Source organism: Acomys minous (genome assembly GCF_964271855.1).
Source record: "Acomys minous genome assembly, chromosome: 6".
NCBI lineage: Eukaryota > Metazoa > Chordata > Mammalia > Rodentia > Muridae > Acomys > Acomys minous.
Window position 1 is genome coordinate 108,998,505 of NC_140487.1, and position 21,146 is coordinate 109,019,650.

Sequence of the window (21,146 nt, forward strand, 5' to 3'; positions counted from 1 at the left end):
TGTGTAGCCTTGACTGTCCTGGACTCGCTTTTGTAGACCAGGCTGGCCTCGAACTCACAGCGATCCTCCCGAGTGCTGGGATTAAAGGCGTGCACCATCACTACCCAGCTTTATTTATTTAACTTTATTCTGTGGCGCTGGGCATTGAAACCAAGGCTTTACACCCGGTAGGCAAGCGCTCTATCTCTCAACCAAAATCTCACCCTTTTCATTCTAAACATTTCCATATGGATTACCTCACTTAGCCATCATAGTATCCGTCTGTTATAGCTACCTATCTCCACATTACAGTTGAAAAGGCTGTGAAACAGAAAGGCTAAGTAACTTGCTCCAAGGTACGTGGCAATGAGAAAATACTTTGTAGATAGTACAGTATTTCATTCGTGTTGGATTGTACTTTTTATTTTTTTTCCTCCTCGGGGTCTCCGCTTCCTCTTCTTACGTGATACTTCCTCCCCTTGGCGACAGGGGTCGCTGCACCAGGCGGGCGCTGACAGGTCTCTCTAGCCCGCAGCGCCGGCTGCTCGTTGGTGCCTATAAATGGCTGCGCTGTGCTCAGCGAGGCATCAGTCCGCTGCCGCGGGATCCGGGGGCGAGCTAGGGCTGGAGGTGGAGCTGGAGCTGACCGTGAAGGAGCTACGGCTGGGCCGGGGTGAAGCACAGCACTGTACCTGGGTCTCAAGGAGGGGTGTGTTTCTGCTGGCTCACTGCGAGCCGCCTTCAGCCTGCGCCGAGGCGTCTTCCCGCCAGGCCGTCTGCCTCTGTCTTCCGCCTCCCTCCATTTCCCCGGAATCTCAACCCGGCGCGCCTGGACCCTGGCTCTCCTCTGGGTGGGAAAGCCCCCGCCTTTTTCCTGCTTTACTCCTTTCTTTCAGGCTGGCCTTCCAGCCTTCTCTCTCCTTTTCCTGGAGTGGGTCTCATCCCTTTCGGTCTTTAGCACAGATTCCTTACCTCCTTCCTTTAGCCGAGTTCCAACACCCTGGCGATTTTCCTTAGCCAAGGGTCCCAGCCTTCCTTCCTCCTTTTCCCTTGCCGGTGGTCCAGCATATCGTGGCCTTTCCTCTTTCTTTAGGACGCAGTTTCTACGATTCCCTTCTCTCAGCCTGGAGTTCTAGATCTTTTGGTTTTCCTCCCTATTTCCCCCACCCAAGGTACTTGTGCCCTTTTTGCAGTTTGGACTTTTAGGCTGTGCCTCTATAGAAAACAAAGATAACCTCTCTAAAACATGAACTTTTCCTAGAGACTGCTCCAGTCTCAACCCACCGGTGGACTCCTTGCTACCTATGTCCCAGGTCTTACACTCACTTGGCTAAGGGCTGAGGCCTCCTAAGACCTGAGGGAGCAGCACAAAGATGCTTCGGCGGTCTGGCATCTGGGGACTTTCTCCACCTCGGATCTTCCCCTCCTTGCTGGTGGTGGTTGCTTTGGTGGGACTGCTACCTGTTCTCAGGAGCCATGGCCTCCAGCCCAGCCCCACTGCCAGCACCATCAGAGGTTCTGAGCCACCACGGGAACGCTCAATCGGGGATGTCACCACGGCTCCATCAGAGCCTCTCCGCCACCCAGATGATCGCAACTTGACCAATTTAGTCATTGAACAAGGCGTTAAGCCAGCTCGAAAGGCCTTTCCAGTCCTGGACATTGACTACTTACATGTACGCACACCCTTCGAGATCTCCCTCTGGATCCTGCTGGCCTGCCTCATGAAAATAGGTAAGTCCAAGGTGCTTGATGCTGGTGCTGCCGCTGCCGCTGCCACCACCAGATAGGTGAGCTTCTTGTCCCATTTCTTACTCTGGATCTGAATGAACAGCTTCTGTGACATTGGCATCCTTTTTTTTTTTTAGGTCCTTAGACTCTTAACTCTGGCCTGTGGGCTGGCATTATTGTGTGTGTGATGAAGGATCAGGAGTGGGCACAGGATTTGAAGATGGGATGATTCTGATACAAGATAGTTTCACTAAAGCTTCCAAGGCTTGGCAGGTCTCCTACGGCTTGGCTCAAACTAAGAGAGGAGCCAGGGGCCATGCTATGTGTAAGACAGGAGTATCTTTTAGCAGGTGGCACTTTGTCCCCTGTCAACAGGAATCGGTGCAATTTATTACCTTCTTGGTGAGAGGGTGGTTTTTTTTTTTTTTTTTTTTTTTTAGGATGTGGCCTGTCTAAGGTTTTTGTGTAGAGTAAGGAACCGAGTACGGAAGCCTTAGGAGCGGGGTAGGACACAGGGACCACTAAGGTCTCATTTTCCTTCTCCTCCAGGATGGTAGCTGTCAGCTTTGCCTGCCAAGGCTGCTCAGAAGCCCTTGAGTCAGACTCCAGTCCAGCAATGCTAACCGTTATCCAGTTCATCGCAATGTCTACGGGCCACTTGGAGGTGGCAGGAGAGTGGGGGAGGTTGAGGTTTGGTCCAGGTTTGCACTAGAGATGTTGGCTACTCACAGAAGGAGAAGAGGCAGAGAAGGGCTGGGTCTAAGGAGATTTCACAACACTCCTTTTGGAAGAAGAACATGAGAAGGCTGTTCCCTCTTCGATGGTTGGGCTTCCTGCCCAGCCTGAGCACCCTGTTCTGTTGGGTGATTGGTGGAGTTCTCCGGGGTCCCTGGAGCTAGCGTCCAGGGGGCTTTGCAAGCTGCCTTAGTTTTTTCCAGGCCACTCTGAGCTAACAGGGCACTGGGACTCTGCTCCCACTTTTGCTTGAGATCTGTGTTTTGAGAAGTTAAATGACCCCGGGCAGGAAGGAAGCCTTGCAGCTTTCCCAAGGACACCATTGGCCGAGTGGTGTGAGGCTGGCCCTGGGGCTCACTGCAGGAACTAACTGGTACCTCTGTTTGGGTAGATCCTGGAGCTGGCTTCCTGGTGCAGGGCTGTGGTGCTGAGGCAGTTACAGTGGCAGAGTTTGGCCAAGGAGCTGGGCCATCAGCACCTATACCCTGATGGCTGCCAGCTTCCCGGAAAAAAAAAAATTCAAGGACTGAGCAAGGGGAACCGTGTGTACAGATTCTCACATAAATTCATGACCTTAAACAGCTGAGCCCTTTCCTGAGGTCTTTCTTATTTGTGAAATAAGAATCCAAACTGCTATCCAACTGTATCGATTAAGTCATGAAACCTCTGGCTGTATTTGTTGTAAGAACCTGAAGTGACCATGGTATGTCATTTGTCTGTAGGAGACAAGGAAGAGACTTCCTAAGTGCTGCCTGTACACTAACACTCCCCTCAGCCCCCTCTTGTCCCAGGACTGGGAGTTGGCACACACACTGCAGATCTGTCTACTGGTGCTACTGTAGCATGAGCTAAAAGACCCCTCTCTGGGAAGTCTGAACGTTCCCCTGCAGACCTGATAGCTCTCGTCCTAATGGGTGCAGACTGGGCCTGACCTGCATTGTCAACATAGAGTGTGGTACCTGGGACCCTGGCCTGGAGAGCAGAGACGGGGCGCTGGGGAGAATAACAGTCAGGACACTGAGTTGTCCTCCTACTGTGACCTTGACCTGTCCTCTGTGCTTTGTGATACTTTGTGGTCCCGACACGTCTGTTGTTGCTCTGCTTCTGGAAACCCTGGTGGAGCTCCTCAGCCTTGGACCTCGGTTTTCCTCTCATAAAATGGGGAGGCTGAGTCTGATCCCCCTTGCGGTCCCAAAGGCTTAGAAAGGCATTTTTCTGCTTCTGAAAACAGGGGCCATGGCACTTGGCCGTCCTGGGGCTAAAGGATAGAGGGAAAGGGCACGGACGATCTCAGGGGTCCCGCGCAGATGGCAGCAGTGAAACCCGTTCCCCACCTTCCCCTTTGACGTGTAGACTTGAGGTCAGATGTAAGGTTGCAGTATAGAATGCACCTGCCAGCCGGGGCTTTACATCCACTAGAAAATGGTTAGCACAAGCTGGGGTGTAGCTCAGTGATGGAGAACATGCAGGGAGTCCGAGGTGCCACAAAAAAAGTGCGTGTGCATGTGTGTGTGTGTTACACTCGTGGGCTAGTACCCAGCTATAGTGCTAGCAATGATGTAAGTAGTGCACATAAAATTGACCTCCTATGTGGAGAGTTAGCAGCTGCTGCCAGTGTCAGTATTTTAGCCACCTAAGGTGGACGCATCCCTACTTCCTGTCTCCTCTGAGACTGCAGCACCGCACTGTCCCTTAGCCCTGGCCTGCCACCTGGTCCTTCCTTAAGGCGTCAGGGGTTTGGATGTGTCCGTCTGACTTTCTCTTCTCTCTCTCCGAGACAGGGTTTCTCCGTGTGGCCCTGGCTGTCATCGTCCTTCTTTTGAGCTGCCTCCTTGAGTTGGTTGTGGGAAGACGGGAGCAGAGCAGGTCCTTTGGTACAGGCTGGAGGGCCAAGGCAGTGATCTCTTCAGTGTCTGCTATCCAAGGGCCAGAGACTTTATTTCAGGGCCATGACTATTTTCTCATCATCCCAGAGTGGGTAGGAGTTTTGGTGGCGTTTCCATCCTGTCAGCTGTGGTAGCTCCTTCTCATGCAAAGCACCCACCTTTTAAGAACGGAAAGTGCAGTGTGCAGTCTTCTTTCCCTCCTAGTCATGTGCCAGAACCCAAAGGAGGGTCCTGTGGACATTGGAGACACAAGGCAAGAGTTAGTGTTCTAGAGTAAGTGATGCCTCGGGACTGGGGAGGTGAACTCAGGCAAGTCACTTCCCTTCTCTGGACCGTACTTTTCTCTCTTTTAGTCAAGGATTCTTTCCTTTTCTTGGTGGGAGGAGATTTAGTGGTTTAAGAGGGACTTAAATTATTGGGAGAACCAGAACTGAGTATTTAGCTTAGTTGGTAGAGTGCTTGCCTACCATGGATGAGGCCCTGGGTTCAATTCCTTACACTGCATAAATCAAGTGTGACATTAAGGTCCGAAATCTCAGCACTGGGAGGTCAAGGCAGGAAGATCAGAAGTTCAAGGCCATCATCAATTACAGAGTTAGTTTGAGGCCAGCCAGAGATACATGAGACCATGTCTCAAATAAGTAAATAATAAATAAATGTATGAATAAATGAATAATTGAGAGACCTGCCCAGAAACCTTTGGGGTAGGGCCATCCTCCTCCCTCACGTACTGTGGTTTGGCTCTTGCATGAATTCTGCTTTGTCCCAGTTCACCTGACTCCTGGGCAGTGCTTGTTCCCAGCTCACCACTGGCGGCACCCCCGGTGTTTGCCCATATTCCTGACCTGGAACGCCTGGCAGAGGCCCAGAAGCCTATAAAGCAGGTATTCATCTTGTCCCCTGATTAGGGACAAAAAAGACTCCTTTTGTCCATTTGCATCTTACGGTGTTTGGATTTCGGTCTTTGCAAGGTGTGTGCCGCTATTCTCTCCCTAGAACAAGTTTGCGAACAACGAGGTAGGGGATTAGTACGAGCAGATGCGAGCCTTGCCCCATGTTAAAGTGAGACCCAAACCGACCTCTTCTACTTTCCAAAAGGAACGAAACAGCTTAAAGGTCACCTTGAAGTGGTCCCAAACCCAGATTGGACTCCAAAAGGAAAAGGATGACCTTTCTCTCCTGGGAAAAACAGCCCCCTGGCTGTGGGATGGTGTGAGGGAAGTCAGCCAGCATCTGGGGGCACGGCCTCAGGTAGGGTGTTTGCAGGTGTGCTGGGGCACTTGGCCGGGCACGGTCACACGGCCTGCACTTGATTCGGCTTCACACCCAGGTTCACCCTTGGGGATCCTAAGCCAGCACATGCAGCTCTGCTCTAAGGATAACCCTAGTAGAAACTTTGGTCACTGTCCTGAACGCTGCTGCCTTTTGGGACATTTCCCTGGACTTGCCTTACTCTCTTAGTGAAGTGACGATACTACCGCCACCTCCTGGGTCTGAGTTAGAGACTGGTTTGGGGGTGCCTGGCTCACCGTGGTTTGGGGGTGCCTGGCTCACCGTGGTGGCATCTAGAGTGTATTAGATTTTCCCCATTTTGTGCATTCGTCTTTGTGTAACTATACCAGAAATACCATATAGAATTAGTGTATAAGGGGAAAGAGTTTATTTTGACTCACAGTTTCGGGGCGCGGGTCCATGGCTAGTTGGCCCATTTGTACTTACAGATGAGGTGACACTTGATGGCAGAAGTGTGTAGTGGAACAGAACCGCCTCCCTCATGGCTGGGGAGCCATAGAGAGCAAGGAGGAAGGTAAGGAGCTGGCAGCCTTCCAAGGACATGCTGTTAGACCTGAGGACCAGTAGGCCTCGTAAGTTCCCACAGCTTCCCAATAGTAGCACTCTGGGCCTGTGTTCCAGCCCCACGGTCATCTCCCTGGCCCATTCCAGGCTGCAGCAGCTGCTCTCCTTCTCCACATGCTGTTGCTTCGGCATCCCGCCTAGTCTGCCCTTTGACGTCGCTTCTGTTGTTGGGGTGTGCGGTGTAATAATAACTACCATTTATTGAGTGTCTACAGAGCAGTGTCAGGGACTTTGTAAAAGTAATCTTACTTAATCCGCACAAAAGTCTCATGAGATAAAGGCTCCCTCTGTTCTGCAGATGAGGACACGGCTCAGGGGTTCTCTTCAGCGATGCTGAATTGCTGTTTATTTTCTGTTGTCGTCTTGCCATAGTCTCCTGGAGGGGTGCAGCTGCATTGACTGTCTCTCTTCGTTGCCCTCAGCCCGATGCACTAGGCCCTGCATGGAGTGGTGCCCAGCCTCACTGCACCTGCATTAGGACTCCGCCTGAGGGGGCGGCATGGCCACCAGGGCAGCCCTCTTCCTACCTGAGAGAGCTGGGGGTGTTTTGTGCCTGTCCTAAAGGAATCACTGAACCTGCATGAGTGCACACAAATCCTGGGCTAGACTGAGCCTGCTCCTTCTTAGAGAGTCACACACCTGTCACCTCTCCGCAGTGCTCTCTCAGCAGTCTGACAGAGCTTGCTTCTCTAAGAACATGGCAATTGAAAGGGGTCTTCTTTAGCCAGAGGGGCTGGCTAGCTTTGTGTGTGTCCTCCTGCCATTGAGGAAGAAGGTACCCGCCTGCTCTTGGTCGCCCTCAGGGCCCTGTGGCACCCTCTGAGAGACACACTTTGTATGGGAGCAGGTGGTATAGTTTTCTTTAGCTCTAGAAGCAGAAGTTGTAATTCTTATTAGTGCTGGGATTTGTTTCCAAAGCACTTGCATATACAATACTTAATTTTACTTTCTTTAATACCTAAGGAAACTGAGTCTTGGGTTGTCACCTGCCTGAGGCAGGAGGAAAGGACCCAATTCCTGGACAGCTAGCTCAAGGTCCTGTCTTCTTTCCTGCCTGGCTAGCAAGCTGGGACTCTTTTTGTGTTTTTGTTGTTGCGGGTTTTTGTTTCTTTGTTTTTTTTTTTGAGACAGGGTTTCTCTGTGTAGCCCTGGCTGTTTTGGACTCACTTTGTAGACCAGGCTGGCCTTGAACTCACAGTGATCCTCCTGCCTCTGCCTCCTGAGTGCTGGGATTAAAGGCGTGCGCCACCACTGCTGGGCTCCTTTCTGTCTTTTTATTAACAAGTTTACTATGAATATTGAATGTTAATAAAGTTCCAGCACTCAGGAGGGAGGCCGAGATAGGCAGAACTCTGAGTTCAAGGCCAGCTTGGACTATATAGTGAGTCCCAGGACAGCCAGACCTTGTCTCCAAATTAAAAAAAAAAATTCCAAAGTGGCTTCAGGAGAGAAAATGACTAGATGTATCCACATAGGTGACCTGGATGGAGGGTGTCCCTTCTGTGGGAGGGAGGGCTGTAGGAGGTGGGTGCCCCGAGCTCTGGCCACTCAGCCACAAGGTCTTTACCACATCCTACAGTGTTCCTTCCTAGGTTGCAGACTTCAGTCTGAGAGTTGCCATCCTCGCCTTCCTGATGTGTGGGGCAGCAAACCTTTGAAATGAGGTAGGGGTGTTCTTTTTCTCAGCCTGTGGGAGGCTCTGCTCCACCCCCACCCAAAGGGAGAGGAGGAGAGAAATGAATTTTGATGGGAAACTTGCTAGAAGTGGGTGGATGGGCGGGCGCACAAGAGGTCTGACCTCAGATCTCAGTTTTTTTTTTTCTTTTGGTGTGGGTTGTGGGGATTGAACCTGGGACCTTGCCCATACTACACACAAACCCCCACCCCCACCCCCCACCCTGCTCTGGTCTTTGCTGACCCTGTGACTTTAGGCAGAGCAGCAACCTCTCTGTGCTGGTTCTTGATTTGTGATTCCTGATTTGAGATAGTTTTGTTAAGTGGTTGTTAATTGCATTAGCTGTTGCTTTTTAAAAAATTAATTAATTTATTATTATGTATACAGTGCTCTGCCAGAAGAGAACATCAGGTCACATTATAGATGGTTGTGAGCCACTATGTGGTTGCTGGGAATTGAACTCAGGACCTCTGGAAGAGCAGTCAGTGCTCTTAACCTCTGAGCCATCTCTCCAGCCCCTAGCTGTTGCTTTTATTTTAGCTGTTTCTTATTAAACTCCTAGTTGAGAGGCTGCCGGGTGCTGGCACAGTTACAAACAAGCCCAGCTCTGGCCAACTTTGGAGCCTGTGTTTTTTCAGTGTCATGTCTCAAGTTCAGGAGCCCCTTCAGTTCTGAAATGTCATTTCCCCATAGTCACGCTAAACTGCAGGGTTGAAACCCCTGACTGTTTCTCTTTGGCTCAGTCTTTAAAAGGATTTAGGAGCCCAGTGTGGTGGCACACTCCTTTAATCCCAGTGCTTGGGAGGCAGAGGCAGGTGGATTGCTCTGAGTTCGAGGCCAGCCTGGTCTACAAAGTGAGTCCAGGATAGCCAAGGCTACACAGAGAAACCCTGTCTTGAAAGGCCAAAAACCAAAATCAAAACCAACCAAACTAACAACCCTGTCTTGGAAAAAAAAAAAAAGGGGTGGGGTGGGGTAGACAAAACCGTGGCCCATTCCAAGGTCCACAGTGAAGAAAGAGCCTATCTAAGAGGTGGTGGCATTCATACACCCCCGAATGACTGGAACCCACAGCTAAGGTGCCCCAGATGTCCTCTGGGAACAGCAGCCTGTACACAGTCTGCAGCTGGGCTCCTCTCCTCCTCCTGGCAGCCCCCACTTGCTTTCCTTCTGCTGCAGGCAGAGAAGGCTCGCTCAGCATGGGCAGGGCCTGGGGTTATTCCTGAGTCATCCATCGCCCCATGGCTCCTCCTGCAGCTCACGCTCCCTCGCTGCCTCTGCAAATGTCTGAGTCAGACGAGTCTCCCCAAGGTTGTCTGCACACACCGCACTAGGCCAAACCGTCTCTTTAGATGCCAATAAACATCAACTGATACTTTAGGCAGCCCGTGATTATATGTGGGTATTTTTACTCTTATGGGCTAATCTAATTTTAACTGAACTAAGTTTTGGGTTGGCCTGGATCAGCGGGCTGCCCCTCCTCTCTGAAATCATGCTCAATTCCTTTCTTAGTCCTGGACAGGTTTTGGTGTTCACTGGGCCAGACTGAGCTCTGAAATCAGGAGCCCCCTGGCTTATCCCAGCAAGTTCTCATAAATACCTGTCCTCTGGCGCGCTCTGACTGGGGGCTAGAGTGAGGGGTTCTGTTCCTTCCCAGGTTTGTGGGATGACATCACAGCTTTATGTGAGACAGAGCCCAGAAGTTCACCAACACAGTTACTAGTGAGCACCACGTACATAGCCCTTGGCGCATGCCAGGTAAAGCCCGAGAGGGCTGTGTCTTAAGAGCTGGCCAGCCTGAAGAAAGAGAGGCAGGAAGAGGCGCAGCAGTGTCAGTCCGCCTGCAGGCTTGAGCCTGGGGCCCTCTCGGCACTGGGAAAGTGAAGCTGGGCTGCCCTGCTCAGTAGGTGCTTCCAGACTGTTCAGGACTGGACGAGATGAGACAAGAGGGAACAAGGTGTGGGTGTGTCTGAGGGCGGGGCAGCCTCCTGGCAGAGGGCGAGTTGAGAGGGGGTGGGCAGCCCCTGAGGGCTGTGGCGCTGCTAGAGGAGGCTTTCCAAAGAGGGGAGGTGGAACCTGAGTGGAGTCTTGGCGGGAGTGGAAGTGGAGCACATACTGTACTTCCAAGCTGATGCCCAGAGGGCAAGCATGGAAGCCCCCTGAGGACAGGGCCGCAGTGCTGGTTTCCCTTCCCCACCCCTTCCCTCTCTTTCTACCGCCTTTCTTTGGTCTCTCTATCTTCTTTTCCTTTCTTGCTTTCTTCCTTTGTTATAGTGCCAGTAAAAGCCAGAAAGCCTGCTGGGCAGATTTTAAAGAAGCTGTAACACTTTGTGCATTTACTTTCTTATCTGTTTCTGGCACACGGACAGGGCTCTGTAAATACTGGGGAATGAATGGCTGAAGGGAGCAAGCACATGACAGACGCTCATGTGGAGACAGGGTTCACACAGAGATCGCGGTTGACTAGAAACCAGGTTGCTCAGAAAGGAGGGAGAAAGGGCGTCCAGAGGCTTTTTGGTGGCAGGCTGAATGGTAGGCCAGAGCCTAACTGAGAGTGACACTCAACTCGCAGGTGGCCCTTGGCAGCTGAGGTCACAGCGTCTTCTGCATGGCTCTGATGCTCATCTGCAAGGGCATCGATGGGCTGTGGGCCAGGGCGGGTGTCTCTGAGAGGATCTGGGTTTGTTTGGTCTGCCCTCTATGTGTATGAGGAAAAGTGAGATACCAGAACTTCCAAGGGGAGCCACTGAGAGCTCTAATTGAATTAGGCTTTTCCTGAGAAGACTCCTCAAGCCATAAACTACACTGTGACTGAATTACTGAGGTCAGTGGACATAAACCACACAAGAAGGCATCTTGTTAATTTATAGTCACCTGCACAGGTTCGCTTATGGCTCCTCTTTGTTTGTATGTGGATTGGATGTGGACTGGGGCCAGAATCTTCCTTCTGCGGCAGACTTATTTTTATACAAACAAATAAAATAAGAGCAGCATAGTATAGCCCAACAGCAGTCTAGGAGGGCATTAAAGTAGAAGGTAAAAGTCCCTCTGCTTAGCTCCCTGAGCACTCTCATTCATTCGCCCGCTGTTACTGATGGCAGCTGGAGTGGGCGTCCTTTGCAGAAATTCTTACGTTTAGTTTTCATGAAGCACACTTTGTGGCTCTAGGCTGTGACCTGGGACTTGACCCCCTACTGTTACTTCTGCCTCTTTCCTAACATAAGGCATTTTGCTTTCTTCGGCCTTCACTGCACTCTAAATTTCACTGTAAAAGGCTCTGCTGGGGCTTTCCAATTGATATGGCCTAGGCAGACTGAGACACTTGGTAGGAAAGTCCAAGGTTCCTCCTTTGAGGGTGGGTCAGGGTTCCCATAGATCTCAGGCCTCAAAGCACAGAATTTTCATGTATAGGCCTCCAATTGTAAGATTAAAATAGAGGACCATAGAAGAAGTAGGACAGCATATAAGAGAGGAGGCACAGCAGGGAATTGTGTGGTGTTGGTTCAGAGGAGATGGCATGCACCTTTAATTCCAGCACTTGGGAGACAAGACTCAGGCAGATCTCTGAGTTTGAGGCCAGCTTGGTCTACAGAGTGAATTCCAGTACCTTCAAGGATACACAGAGAAGCCCTCTCTCGAAAATGAAAACATACACACACAATGAAAGAAAAGAAAAGAAAAAAAAGGAGATGGGGGAGCTGGAGAGAGCACTGACTGCTCTTCCAGAGGACCCAGATTCAATTCCCAGCACCCATGTGGCAGCTCACAACTGTCTGTAGCTCCAAGATCTGACACCCTCATACAGACATACACGCAGGCAAAGCACCAATGCACATGGTCAGGAGAGGTGGTCCAGGGCACAGCCTTTCAAGCTGTGGGTTTGTGCAACAGACTATGGTCATGAAATGTGATAAATTTGATGAGAGTAGGTTTCCAAAAATAACTCCATGTGTAATGAGCCCAGGTGTTTCTCTTCTCTGGAGCGCCCTGGTGTTGCCCTGTGCATCTTCGCAAAGAGCCCTGTTTGGTTCTGAGTGTCCAGGTCTTCATCCTGCAGCACGTGTGCCGTCACACCACAGGCGCCATCAGACACTGCTCGAAACAGCCCCAACTCCAGACTATTATGCCAGCAACTGGAGTGATGGTGGTTTTCCCTTTTCTTTTCCTTTCTTTCTTTCTTTCTTTCTTTCTTTCTTTCTTTCTTTCTTTCTTTCTTTCTTTCTTTCTTTCAGGGTCTTAATGTATCCCAGACTGATTGCAAACTTACTTATTGTGTATCTGAGGATGACCTTGAACTTCTGACCCTCCTGTTCCTACCGACCATAAGTGAAGAGATTAAAAGCATGTGCTTCCATACCGCAGCTAGCTTATGAAATGCTGGAAATGAAAGCCCAGGGCTTTCCCACATACTTGATATGCCAGTCACTTCTCTCGCTGTTATAAGACATAACGATAAAAAATGACTTATAGAGGAAGCTGGAGTCCAATTCCCAGCACCCACGTGGTGGCTCGCTACCATTTACAACCACACCCCATGTGATCCAATGTCCTCTTCACATACATAAAAATACACAAATAAATAAATTTTTTTCGAGACAGGGTTTCTCTGTGTAGCCTTGGCTCTCCTGGACTCTGACTCACAGAGATCCACCTGCCTCGGCATCTCAATTGCTGGGATTAAAGGTGTGTCCCACCATGCCCAGCTATAAATCTTTAAAAATGGCATAGAAGAAAGTTTCTTTGGCTTCTGGCTTCAGAAGGAAGAATCCATAATGAAAGGGGAAGCATGGCAGCAGGTGGGCGACTAGGGCAGGAAGTTCCACCAGATGTAGGAGGCAGGGAACAAACGGGAGTGGGGGGTGAGGCCTTGAACTCCTTTTTTCGTTTTGTTTTGAGACTGGGTTTCTTTGTGTAGTCTTGGCTGTTCTGAAACTTGCTCTGTAGACCAGGCTGGCCTTGAACTCAGGGATCTGCCTGCTTCTGCCTCCCAAGTGCCTCTAAGGTGTATGCCATCACCACCTGGCCTGAGGCCATGAACTCTTTTTTTGTTTTTTGTTTTTCAAGATAGGGTTTCTCTGTGTAGCCCTGGCTATCCTGGACTCACTTTGTAGACCAAGCTGGTCTTGATGGAGCTCACGGAGATCAAACCAAGAAAATAAAATATAAAAAAGCCTGTTCTCATAGAAATATAATAGTTTAATTATAGAGAACAAATACTTTATATTCCCTACCATCATTTCCTTAGCATGTAAAGTGCCAAATTAGTACTTGGAACGTATTGTGCTGAAATATTTGATTTTGAAATTGTTGTTTGCATTTTTTATTTGAATTTCATTAAAAAAAAAAAAGTCTAGTGAATTTTGGCCAGGGATTAGGACAAGATTTCCGGCAATTTTTGAAACGGCCCTAAAGAACGAGTTATTCTGACACTTCATACCACATGTAAACATACACAGCAGAAATTGTGAAAAACACCTTAAAAACTGCGTGTATTCGTGTGTGTGTGTGTGTGTGTGTGTGTGTGTGTGTGTATGGTTGCACACATGCAGATTAAAGGACAGCCCACGAGAATCTGCTTTCTTCCTCCGTCATATGGGGCTTGAACTCAGGTTATCAGGCACAAGGCAGGTGCTTCCTTGGTTACCTCAAGGTATAGTGCAAGCTGCACTTGAACTCATGAACTTCTTGCCTCTGCCTCTTCAGCATACTCTGCTGGCACGTGCCACCACAGGCGACACTGTCTGCTTATGCACAGCAGCAGTCTCAGCGTTGATGATTACAAAATTAAAGTATTAATCAACTCACAAAAACAGTGAAGAAGGTTCTCTGTCTTATGCAGTATCAAATATTCAGTCAGAATTTAATTCTTTATATGCAAATCTCATTAGTGTGTACATTTGCTTTTTATCTTTATTAAATAATAAAATTACATGTAGAATAGTAAATAATTGTCTTAAAGTAGATTTATTTTTATTCTGTGTGTGTGTTTTGCCTGCTCTTTATGCACCACTGTGTGCCTGGTGCCTTTGGAGGCAAGAAGATGGCATTAACCTTCTGGGACTGGAGCTACAGACAGTTGTCAGCCACAGTGTCATGCTGGGATTGGGCCCTGGTCATTTGGAAGAGCAGCCCGTGCTCTTAACTGCTGAGCCATCTCTCCAGCCCCCTTAAAATAAATTTCTTTGGTTTATTATCAATAAATGTTTTGGTTTGTGTAACTTCTATATATTCATATACCTAGGACCACATAAGAATTTCTTCAGCGAAAGAGTTACAATGGGAAAAGTTTAGGAAGCTTTGTTCTGTGGTAGTGTACACTTGTAATCCCAGCACTCAAAAGGCAAAGACAGGCTGATCTCTGTGAGTTCGAGGCCAGCCTGGTCTACAGAGTGAGTCCAGGACAGCCAGGGCTACACAGCGAAACCCTGTCTTGAAAAACCAAATCAAACCAAAACCAAAAAAGCCTTGCTCTAGGGCATAAGAGAGGTTGTGGCTAAGGTAGAGTTTGGCCTAGGTGGAAGAACGGACAAAATAACCTGTTGTCCTGGACTCTCTGTGTAGAGCAGGCTGGCCTCTGCCTCCAGAGTGCTGGGATTAATGGTGTGTGCCACTGCACCTTGCTGTTTTATACTCGCACTGTTGGCAAGGGAGAAGGCCAGTAGTGGCCACAGATTTTAAAGGCTAAGTGCTCAAGCCTTGTTCTATGGGAAATTAAAAAGAGTAAAGGGGGGCTGGAGAGACGGCTCAGAGGTTAAGAACACTGGCTGCTCTTCCAGAGGTCCTGAGTTCAATTCCCAGCAACGACATGGTGGCTCACAAAAGAGCTATCACATGCTATTTCCTAGACCAGGACTCCTGTTCTCCGGTCTCATCTTGCTTCTGGAAGGCAGAAAGAATCTTTTCATAGTCTGTGACTCCCAGTCCCAAAGGGAAGAGAGACATTTTGATATGGTCCAGCCACCTTCCAGTTGAGGACAAGGAGGATTGGCCTTTGGCCACATGTGTATTAATGGCAGAGACAGGGCTCTCTAGGCAGTGGATCCCGGAGGAGGGCCTGTGGCCTATGCTTGGATGTCACAGGCATTGACACATTTCTTTTTCGGGGGGATCCATCCAGCCTAAAGAAGGACAGTGTCCTGCTGGGGTGGCAGCCAGTCACGGAGCAGGACACTTGGGTGTTGGCGATACTGGCCCTTACAGTAGAACTCTTCTGCCAACCCCACTGAGTCTAGATCCTCACAAACCCGTGTTGAGCAAACAGACCCTGAGTTCGAGACTAGTCTGGTTTGCACAGAGTCCAGAACAGCAGGTTATTCTGTCCGTTCTGCCACCTTTTTATGGCATTTTACCATCAACCATGAGCCTATCTCCCGGGCTCGGGGTCAGGCCTATAAGAATCTAGATGTAGCCGGGCGTGGTGGCGCACGCCTTTAATCCCAGCACTCGGGAGGCAGAGGCAGGTGGATCTCTGTGAGTTCGAGGCCAGCCTGGTCTACAAAGCGAGTCCAGGACAGCCAAGGCTACACAGACAGACCTTGTCTCGAAAAACCAACCAACCAACCAACCAAACAAACAAACAAAAGAATCTAGATGTTGTACGAGACAGGCAGGATGCCAGCCTGGGGCAGGGCCAGTTGTCTATCCAAGCAAGTCCAGGACCGAGCTTACCGCTAGATGGAGGGAGGGAGAGGGAGCAGGCACCCACCCACCCTTCCCGAGCCCACCCTCCTGGCTGTACAGATGCAAAACGGCTTCTGTTATCATGCTGGGGAGATGGGGCGAGTGGGTGGGACTTGAAGTGCACGTGGAATTCGGTGGGAGTTGGAGCCCGGCAAGAAGACAGAGTTCCACACAGGGAGGGTCAAGAGGCTTTGTGAGCTAGGCCCTAGAGGATAGCTAGGGTGTTCATGAAATGCTTGGCAGCCTTACTGGAAGCGTCTACCTGAGGCGGAACGTGAGGTTGCTAAAGAGTGTCCCAAGCAGTTGCCTGTGAAAATACAGCATGGTGACTAGGAACCCAGGCTTTGCCAGCCAACTTCAAATCTCAGCTCTGCTGGGTAGCTGTGCGTGACCTTGAATGAGTAAGCCGCCCTCCCTGAGTCTCACTAGTCATAGTGTCACATTTAACTCCCGTGGCTATGGGGGGCGGTACTAGGAGCCTTGTGCATGGTGGGTTGTACAGTTTGGCACATCTAGAAGAGAATAAGTAGTGACTTGTAGGAGGAGAGAGAAGGTCGCTGGCCTGTTTAGTTCCCTCAGCAGAACCTCAGCGCCCCGCCGTGTGCCTGGGGTGTGCTGAGCACAGGGCAGTGTGGCAGCGGGGAGAAGGTACTGGCCCTTGCAGTGAACGTATGGACCCACAGGGCAGGGAACCTTGTCTGTGAACCCAGAGCTCCATCTGGGCTAAGCATGAGCTCTACCACAAACTGCACCCCTGAGCCCCAAAGCCCCCGAGGAAGATGCAGCCACCTCTCCTACCCCAGTGGAAGTAACAAGGAAAGCATGATTTTAGCTGGCAGATGAAGACATAGCTATAAAAACACTCACTTTTGCAGAGTAGTTATTTTTGTTTGTGTGCTTTGTTTTTCTCAGACAGGATTTTGCTCTGTATTTCTTGCTAGTCTGGAACGCGCTGTGCTTCCCAGGCTGGCCTGAAACTTGTTATCCTCCCGAGTGCTGAGATTATAGGTGTGAACCACCATACTCAGCTCCGATGATGGAGTGTGTGTGTGTGTGTGTGTGTGTGTGTGTGTGTGTGTGTGTGTGTGTGTGTGTGTGTGTGTGTAAAGCAGAGGCCAGTGTTCAGTGTCTTCTTCAGTTGCTCTGCACCTTATCTTCTGAGACAGGGCCCTTCCTGTGCTGCTATTATAGACATGCGCTGTCATGCCTGGCTTTCACGTGGGTGCTGGGGCTTCAAAGTCAGGTCTTTAGCATTTCCCAGCAAACACTTTACTGACTAAGCCATCTCTTCCATGCACTTCCTCCTTCTCTTTACCTTCCCTCCCTCCCTCCTTCCCTCCCTTCCTCCTTTCTTCCCTTTGTTCCTTCCTTCTTTGTTTTTCCTGTGAGTTCAAGGCTGGACCAGGCTACATAGTGAATTGCAGGACAGCTCAAACACTCTATGTTGCCAAGGATGATCTCGTTTCCTGCCCCTCCTTGGTGCTGAGGTTACAGGTGCGCACCTCCCCACACCTGGTTTTTATTGTGCCGGAGACCGAACCCAGGGCCTTAATACTTGTCAGGCGAGCACTCCATCAACTGAGTTAGATCCTTAGCCCATGAGATAATAGTTTCTAACAGCCCAGCTGAGTGCAAGTTGAATCGTGCTGGTGTTAAGGGCAGAAAGTTTTGCCCCTTTTGAACTTAATCACCATGCCTAAACCTCAGTTTCCTCAGTCAAACAGAGTGGTATCTGTAAGGCCCTGAGCATGCTTGTAAGTATTGGGAGCTGCCCCTGGATTTGTCACATGAAAAGAGAGGGTGCCGTCAGGGATATGACCTAAGGGCACTGGGGTAGGCCTGGATGTCATCAGGACTCAGGGGAGAGGTGCAAACGGGAGAAGGAACTGAATTTGAGTTAGGAGTGGGGAGGCGGCAGGCACTGGGCTCTGCTGAGAGCTGCTTGCTGAAGACAGCGAGTCAGGAAGTATAGTCACCTCAAGGAGAAGCCGGTGCGTAAACAATCATTTGGGATGTGTTGTGAAGCACTGCTGTGGCAGGGCCCACAGAGGCCTGCTGCGTGTGGGGGTGGGTGTTTGTTTTGGGGGGTGTCACTCACCTTCTAGAACTTTGAGCAGGACCTTTAAGGTGATGGTTAGTTTGCTCAGCTTACCCAGGGAGCGAATGGAAGGTAAGCACAGCCATGAGGTGATGCAGAGGCAGACGTGATGGAGATTGACATTTGTTTCAGAACTCCTGACACTGAAGCAGGCTCTACCGTTGTAGCCCAGCCTGCCCTTGACCTCATGGCAGTCCTCCCGCCTTACCCTACTGAAGGCCCTGTCAGTGAGTGAGCCACCATGCCCAGGCTGCCCTTTGCTTTTGAAAGCTGTTGTGACAATTTCAACCCTCCACCAAATAGTCTCACTTCCCTGGTTAGCCAGCAGGGAGGCAGAAACACTCAGCCATACTGGGGTTTGGGAGAGGCTGTGATGTATGCAGTCCTTAGACCAGGACAAGAGCTGCCTTGACTGAACTTGCCAATGCCTGGTCTTGTGCCAAGGACTCCACTTAGCGCACGGCTGTCCATTTTCATAACCCTCAGCAGAGCGAGTTGTGGTGTTTGCCTTTATCCAGCTTATAACTATCTCAGAAAAATGACACCAGCTAATTTAGCGCTTGGGGATTGCTGTGCTGCTGTTCGAAGTGTAGGAAGCTCCCAGAGAGGGAAGAGAAGTGGCTGGGAAGCCCAGTGAGCCTCAGGGTAGTGCCTTCAGCAGGCCCCATAGCAGAGGCATTGAGTTAGGAGAGGCCTGGGACACTGTCTAAGTCTGAGCAGCCGCCAGGGCGGGCAGCAACTAGCTCAAAGTGTTGCGTTGGTGTGCTGGGAAGGACGTTAGATATCTTAGGGTCTACCGGGTTTCTGAGTATCTGTAACTCTAGCCAGAGGGGGCTGTGGCCTAGGTCAAGGGCTGCTCCTTCACTGTTTCCACACCCAGTCTCTCAGTCTCATGCCTGAGCATCTATGGTGACTCTGGCCCTGGTGCTGGCTGTAATGAGGTGACCACAGAGCAGCTAGAGGGAGCTTGTAGAAATGTAAACCAGAACGTGGTGCTCCTGCTGATCTTCCTGAGGCTTCCTCTTGAACTTGAGATAACATCTAAGAGCTGTAACCTATACCGTTCTCAGCGTCATGCTCCATTCCCCTTGCCAGCCCATTTTCTCTGTGAGACTATAGCGTTTGCTTGCCCCTAACCCAGAACACTGTCTGGAGACGGCCTTAAACTAGCACTTTCATTTGGGCCTCAAGTCTCCTGTCTCCTTCCTGAGCAGCCAGGCTAATGTCAGTACATGGCCTGCCTTCAGAGCTCCATCTTCCCGGTGCCCATCCCCCGAGGACACGGCCAAGAGCGAGGCAGAAGAGTGGTGTGGAGGGCTCACGGAGCACTGAAGAGTAGATCCAGCGATGTCAGCCAGGAGTGTGCATTTAAAGAAAATAAGCACAGGTCAGGAGGTGGCTGAATGACAGGAGAGAGAGGCAACCCACCTTTCAAAGGCCGGGGTGTGTAAGGGGAGAAGGGGCAAGGGGAGAAGTGTGGTGTGGACAGTAGAGGAGGCAGGGGCCAGACCTCATACGGGCCTTGGGTTGGCTTTTTAAGTCAATGCTAAGTGTTGTATGGCCCCATCAGGAGCAGGGTACCATGGTCTGACCTGGACTGGGGCGTGTATCTTGGGAGTAAATATTAGGGAGTTGTTTGAGGCTCTGGGCTAGTCACAGAGTGAGCTGTACAAAGCAGGTCTCTGAGGCTCATCCGTTCATCAGCCTGAGACTGAGACAGTAGAGCAGAGCCTCCCAACAAAGCACCTCTTGCATTGGTGGTGGTGGAGTGCCAGCCTAGGAGAGCCACTAAGAGGGAGGGGGCAGTGCTCGAGGACAGCCAGCTGTGAAGGATTCAAAGAGGAGGGTGTGGGAGGGGCTGAGTGGGGTGCAGGGTCTATGAGGCCTGTACTCAGCTTCCGGCCAGTCAGCACACACATCCTGTAAGAGGTCATGGCACCCCAGAACTCTAGGACCTGAACAGCCCTCCTCCCATTCCAGCTCTGTGGTCACAGCTGGGGGTTGTCAGACCATGTGAGGGCCAATCAGATCTCCGAGCTTTCGGACAATCCTAGCCTAAGTCTGGGGACCTGGAACAGCCCCAGCTCTAGCTCTTCAGCTGTGTGGACCTTGTATGCAGAGCTGCGGAGGTGAAATGAGAATGCTAAGAGCGTCTAGCAAGATGGGCTCTGGGATGGCGCACGCCTTTAATCCCAGCACTCGGGAGGCAGAGGCAGGCAGATCTCTGTGAGTTCGAGGCCAGCCTGGTCTACAAAGTGAGTCCAGGGCAGCTAAGACTACATAGAGAAACCCTGTCTCAAAAAAAAAAAAAAAATAAAATAAAATAAAAAAATAAAAGACGGGAGGCTGGGGCCTCTGGGAAGCTACAGACAGAGCCTGGCCTGTTCTCTCATCTTAGAGAGGAGGAAACAGAAGGCCAGAACGGAAGTGACTTGCTCAAGGGCAGCCTCTGGTTGTGGCAAAGCTGGGGTTGGGCTCAACTCTTTTGACCCCTAGTTGGGCCTTTCGGTGATAATATAAATGACCGCCTTCCTTCCATCCATTTCTTCTTCAGAGGAAGCTAGGACGTTCTCTGGCGCGCCCTCCACCTTTGCAGCTTGCTGTTGAGCACCTGTGCTTGGGCAGACGTGTGTGGGAGGTGGCTCCTCGCATAGGTGTTGACACTGCTGGAGCTGCAGCCGCCGGCTAACATACAGCGTGGTTGTAGTGATACAGGGGTCCAGTACAGTGGGTCCTGGTGGCAGATGGGTCTCTGTGATGATGCCACCTAGTGTGTTGGCAACAAGGTTTGAACCTGGGAATTCAAAGTGACTGTGGTGTAGAAGACAGATCTGCTTTGCACGGGGAAACTGCTGGTGATTTCGGGGAGGCCTGAGCATGGTGGGCACCAGCGAACAGCGCTGGGACCAGGGTTGTCCGGGAAGGTGGAGAATGGAGATGAAGTTTTCTCTCAGTGTTCTTGGCTCTGAGAGATTTCCGCCTCCTCCCTCCGTGGATAATTAGCTTCCTAAGAAATTGATCAGATGGGAAGCTGCAGGAAACGGTTTGGGATAGGGATTGTGTAGGAGTTGTGGGAAGAGTGAGGAGGAAATAGCTGCCTCCAAGCAACAGGAGGTAGCTCCCTTCAGAGTTGGGGAGGGGGAGAGGGAGGGAAGCCAGGTCTGGGCTGAGACAGCCAAGCAGGATGGACACAGTTTTAGATGGCTGGCTGGCCCGACCTAGCCTTTCTGGGTTAATAGGAGTTGCGATCCTAATGGGAGCGGGAGGCCATGTAGGCCAGAGGCCAGACTGACGGGCCTGCCACGCTGCTTTTGTCTTGTGTGGCTTGGCCTTCACACCATTGTGAACTGGGGTCTTTTATGAATGCTTTGTGTAGCTGGGTACTCTGACCTGGCTCTACTGGTTTTCACCCTGTCCTAGCTCCCAGCAGATCTGAAGCCTTAGTGTAGGCCTGACTTTTGCCCCTGTTTGGCCTCACTGGCAAAATAGCAGCTGTCTGTGCTGA

General features: G+C 50.6%; 1 protein-coding gene across 1 annotated transcript in view; it reads left to right on the plus strand.

The window, feature by feature from the left end:
* Positions 1 to 537: 537 nt before the first annotated feature.
* Positions 538 to 21,146, plus strand: part of SLC9A1 (solute carrier family 9 member A1) — a 59,192-nt gene continuing 38,583 nt past the window's right edge. The window contains exon 1 of the mRNA XM_084785248.1: positions 538 to 1,713. Within this exon, the coding sequence (XP_084641374.1) occupies positions 1,353 to 1,713 (361 nt within the window). The 5' untranslated portion in view covers positions 538 to 1,352. The remainder of the gene's footprint in view (positions 1,714 to 21,146) is intronic.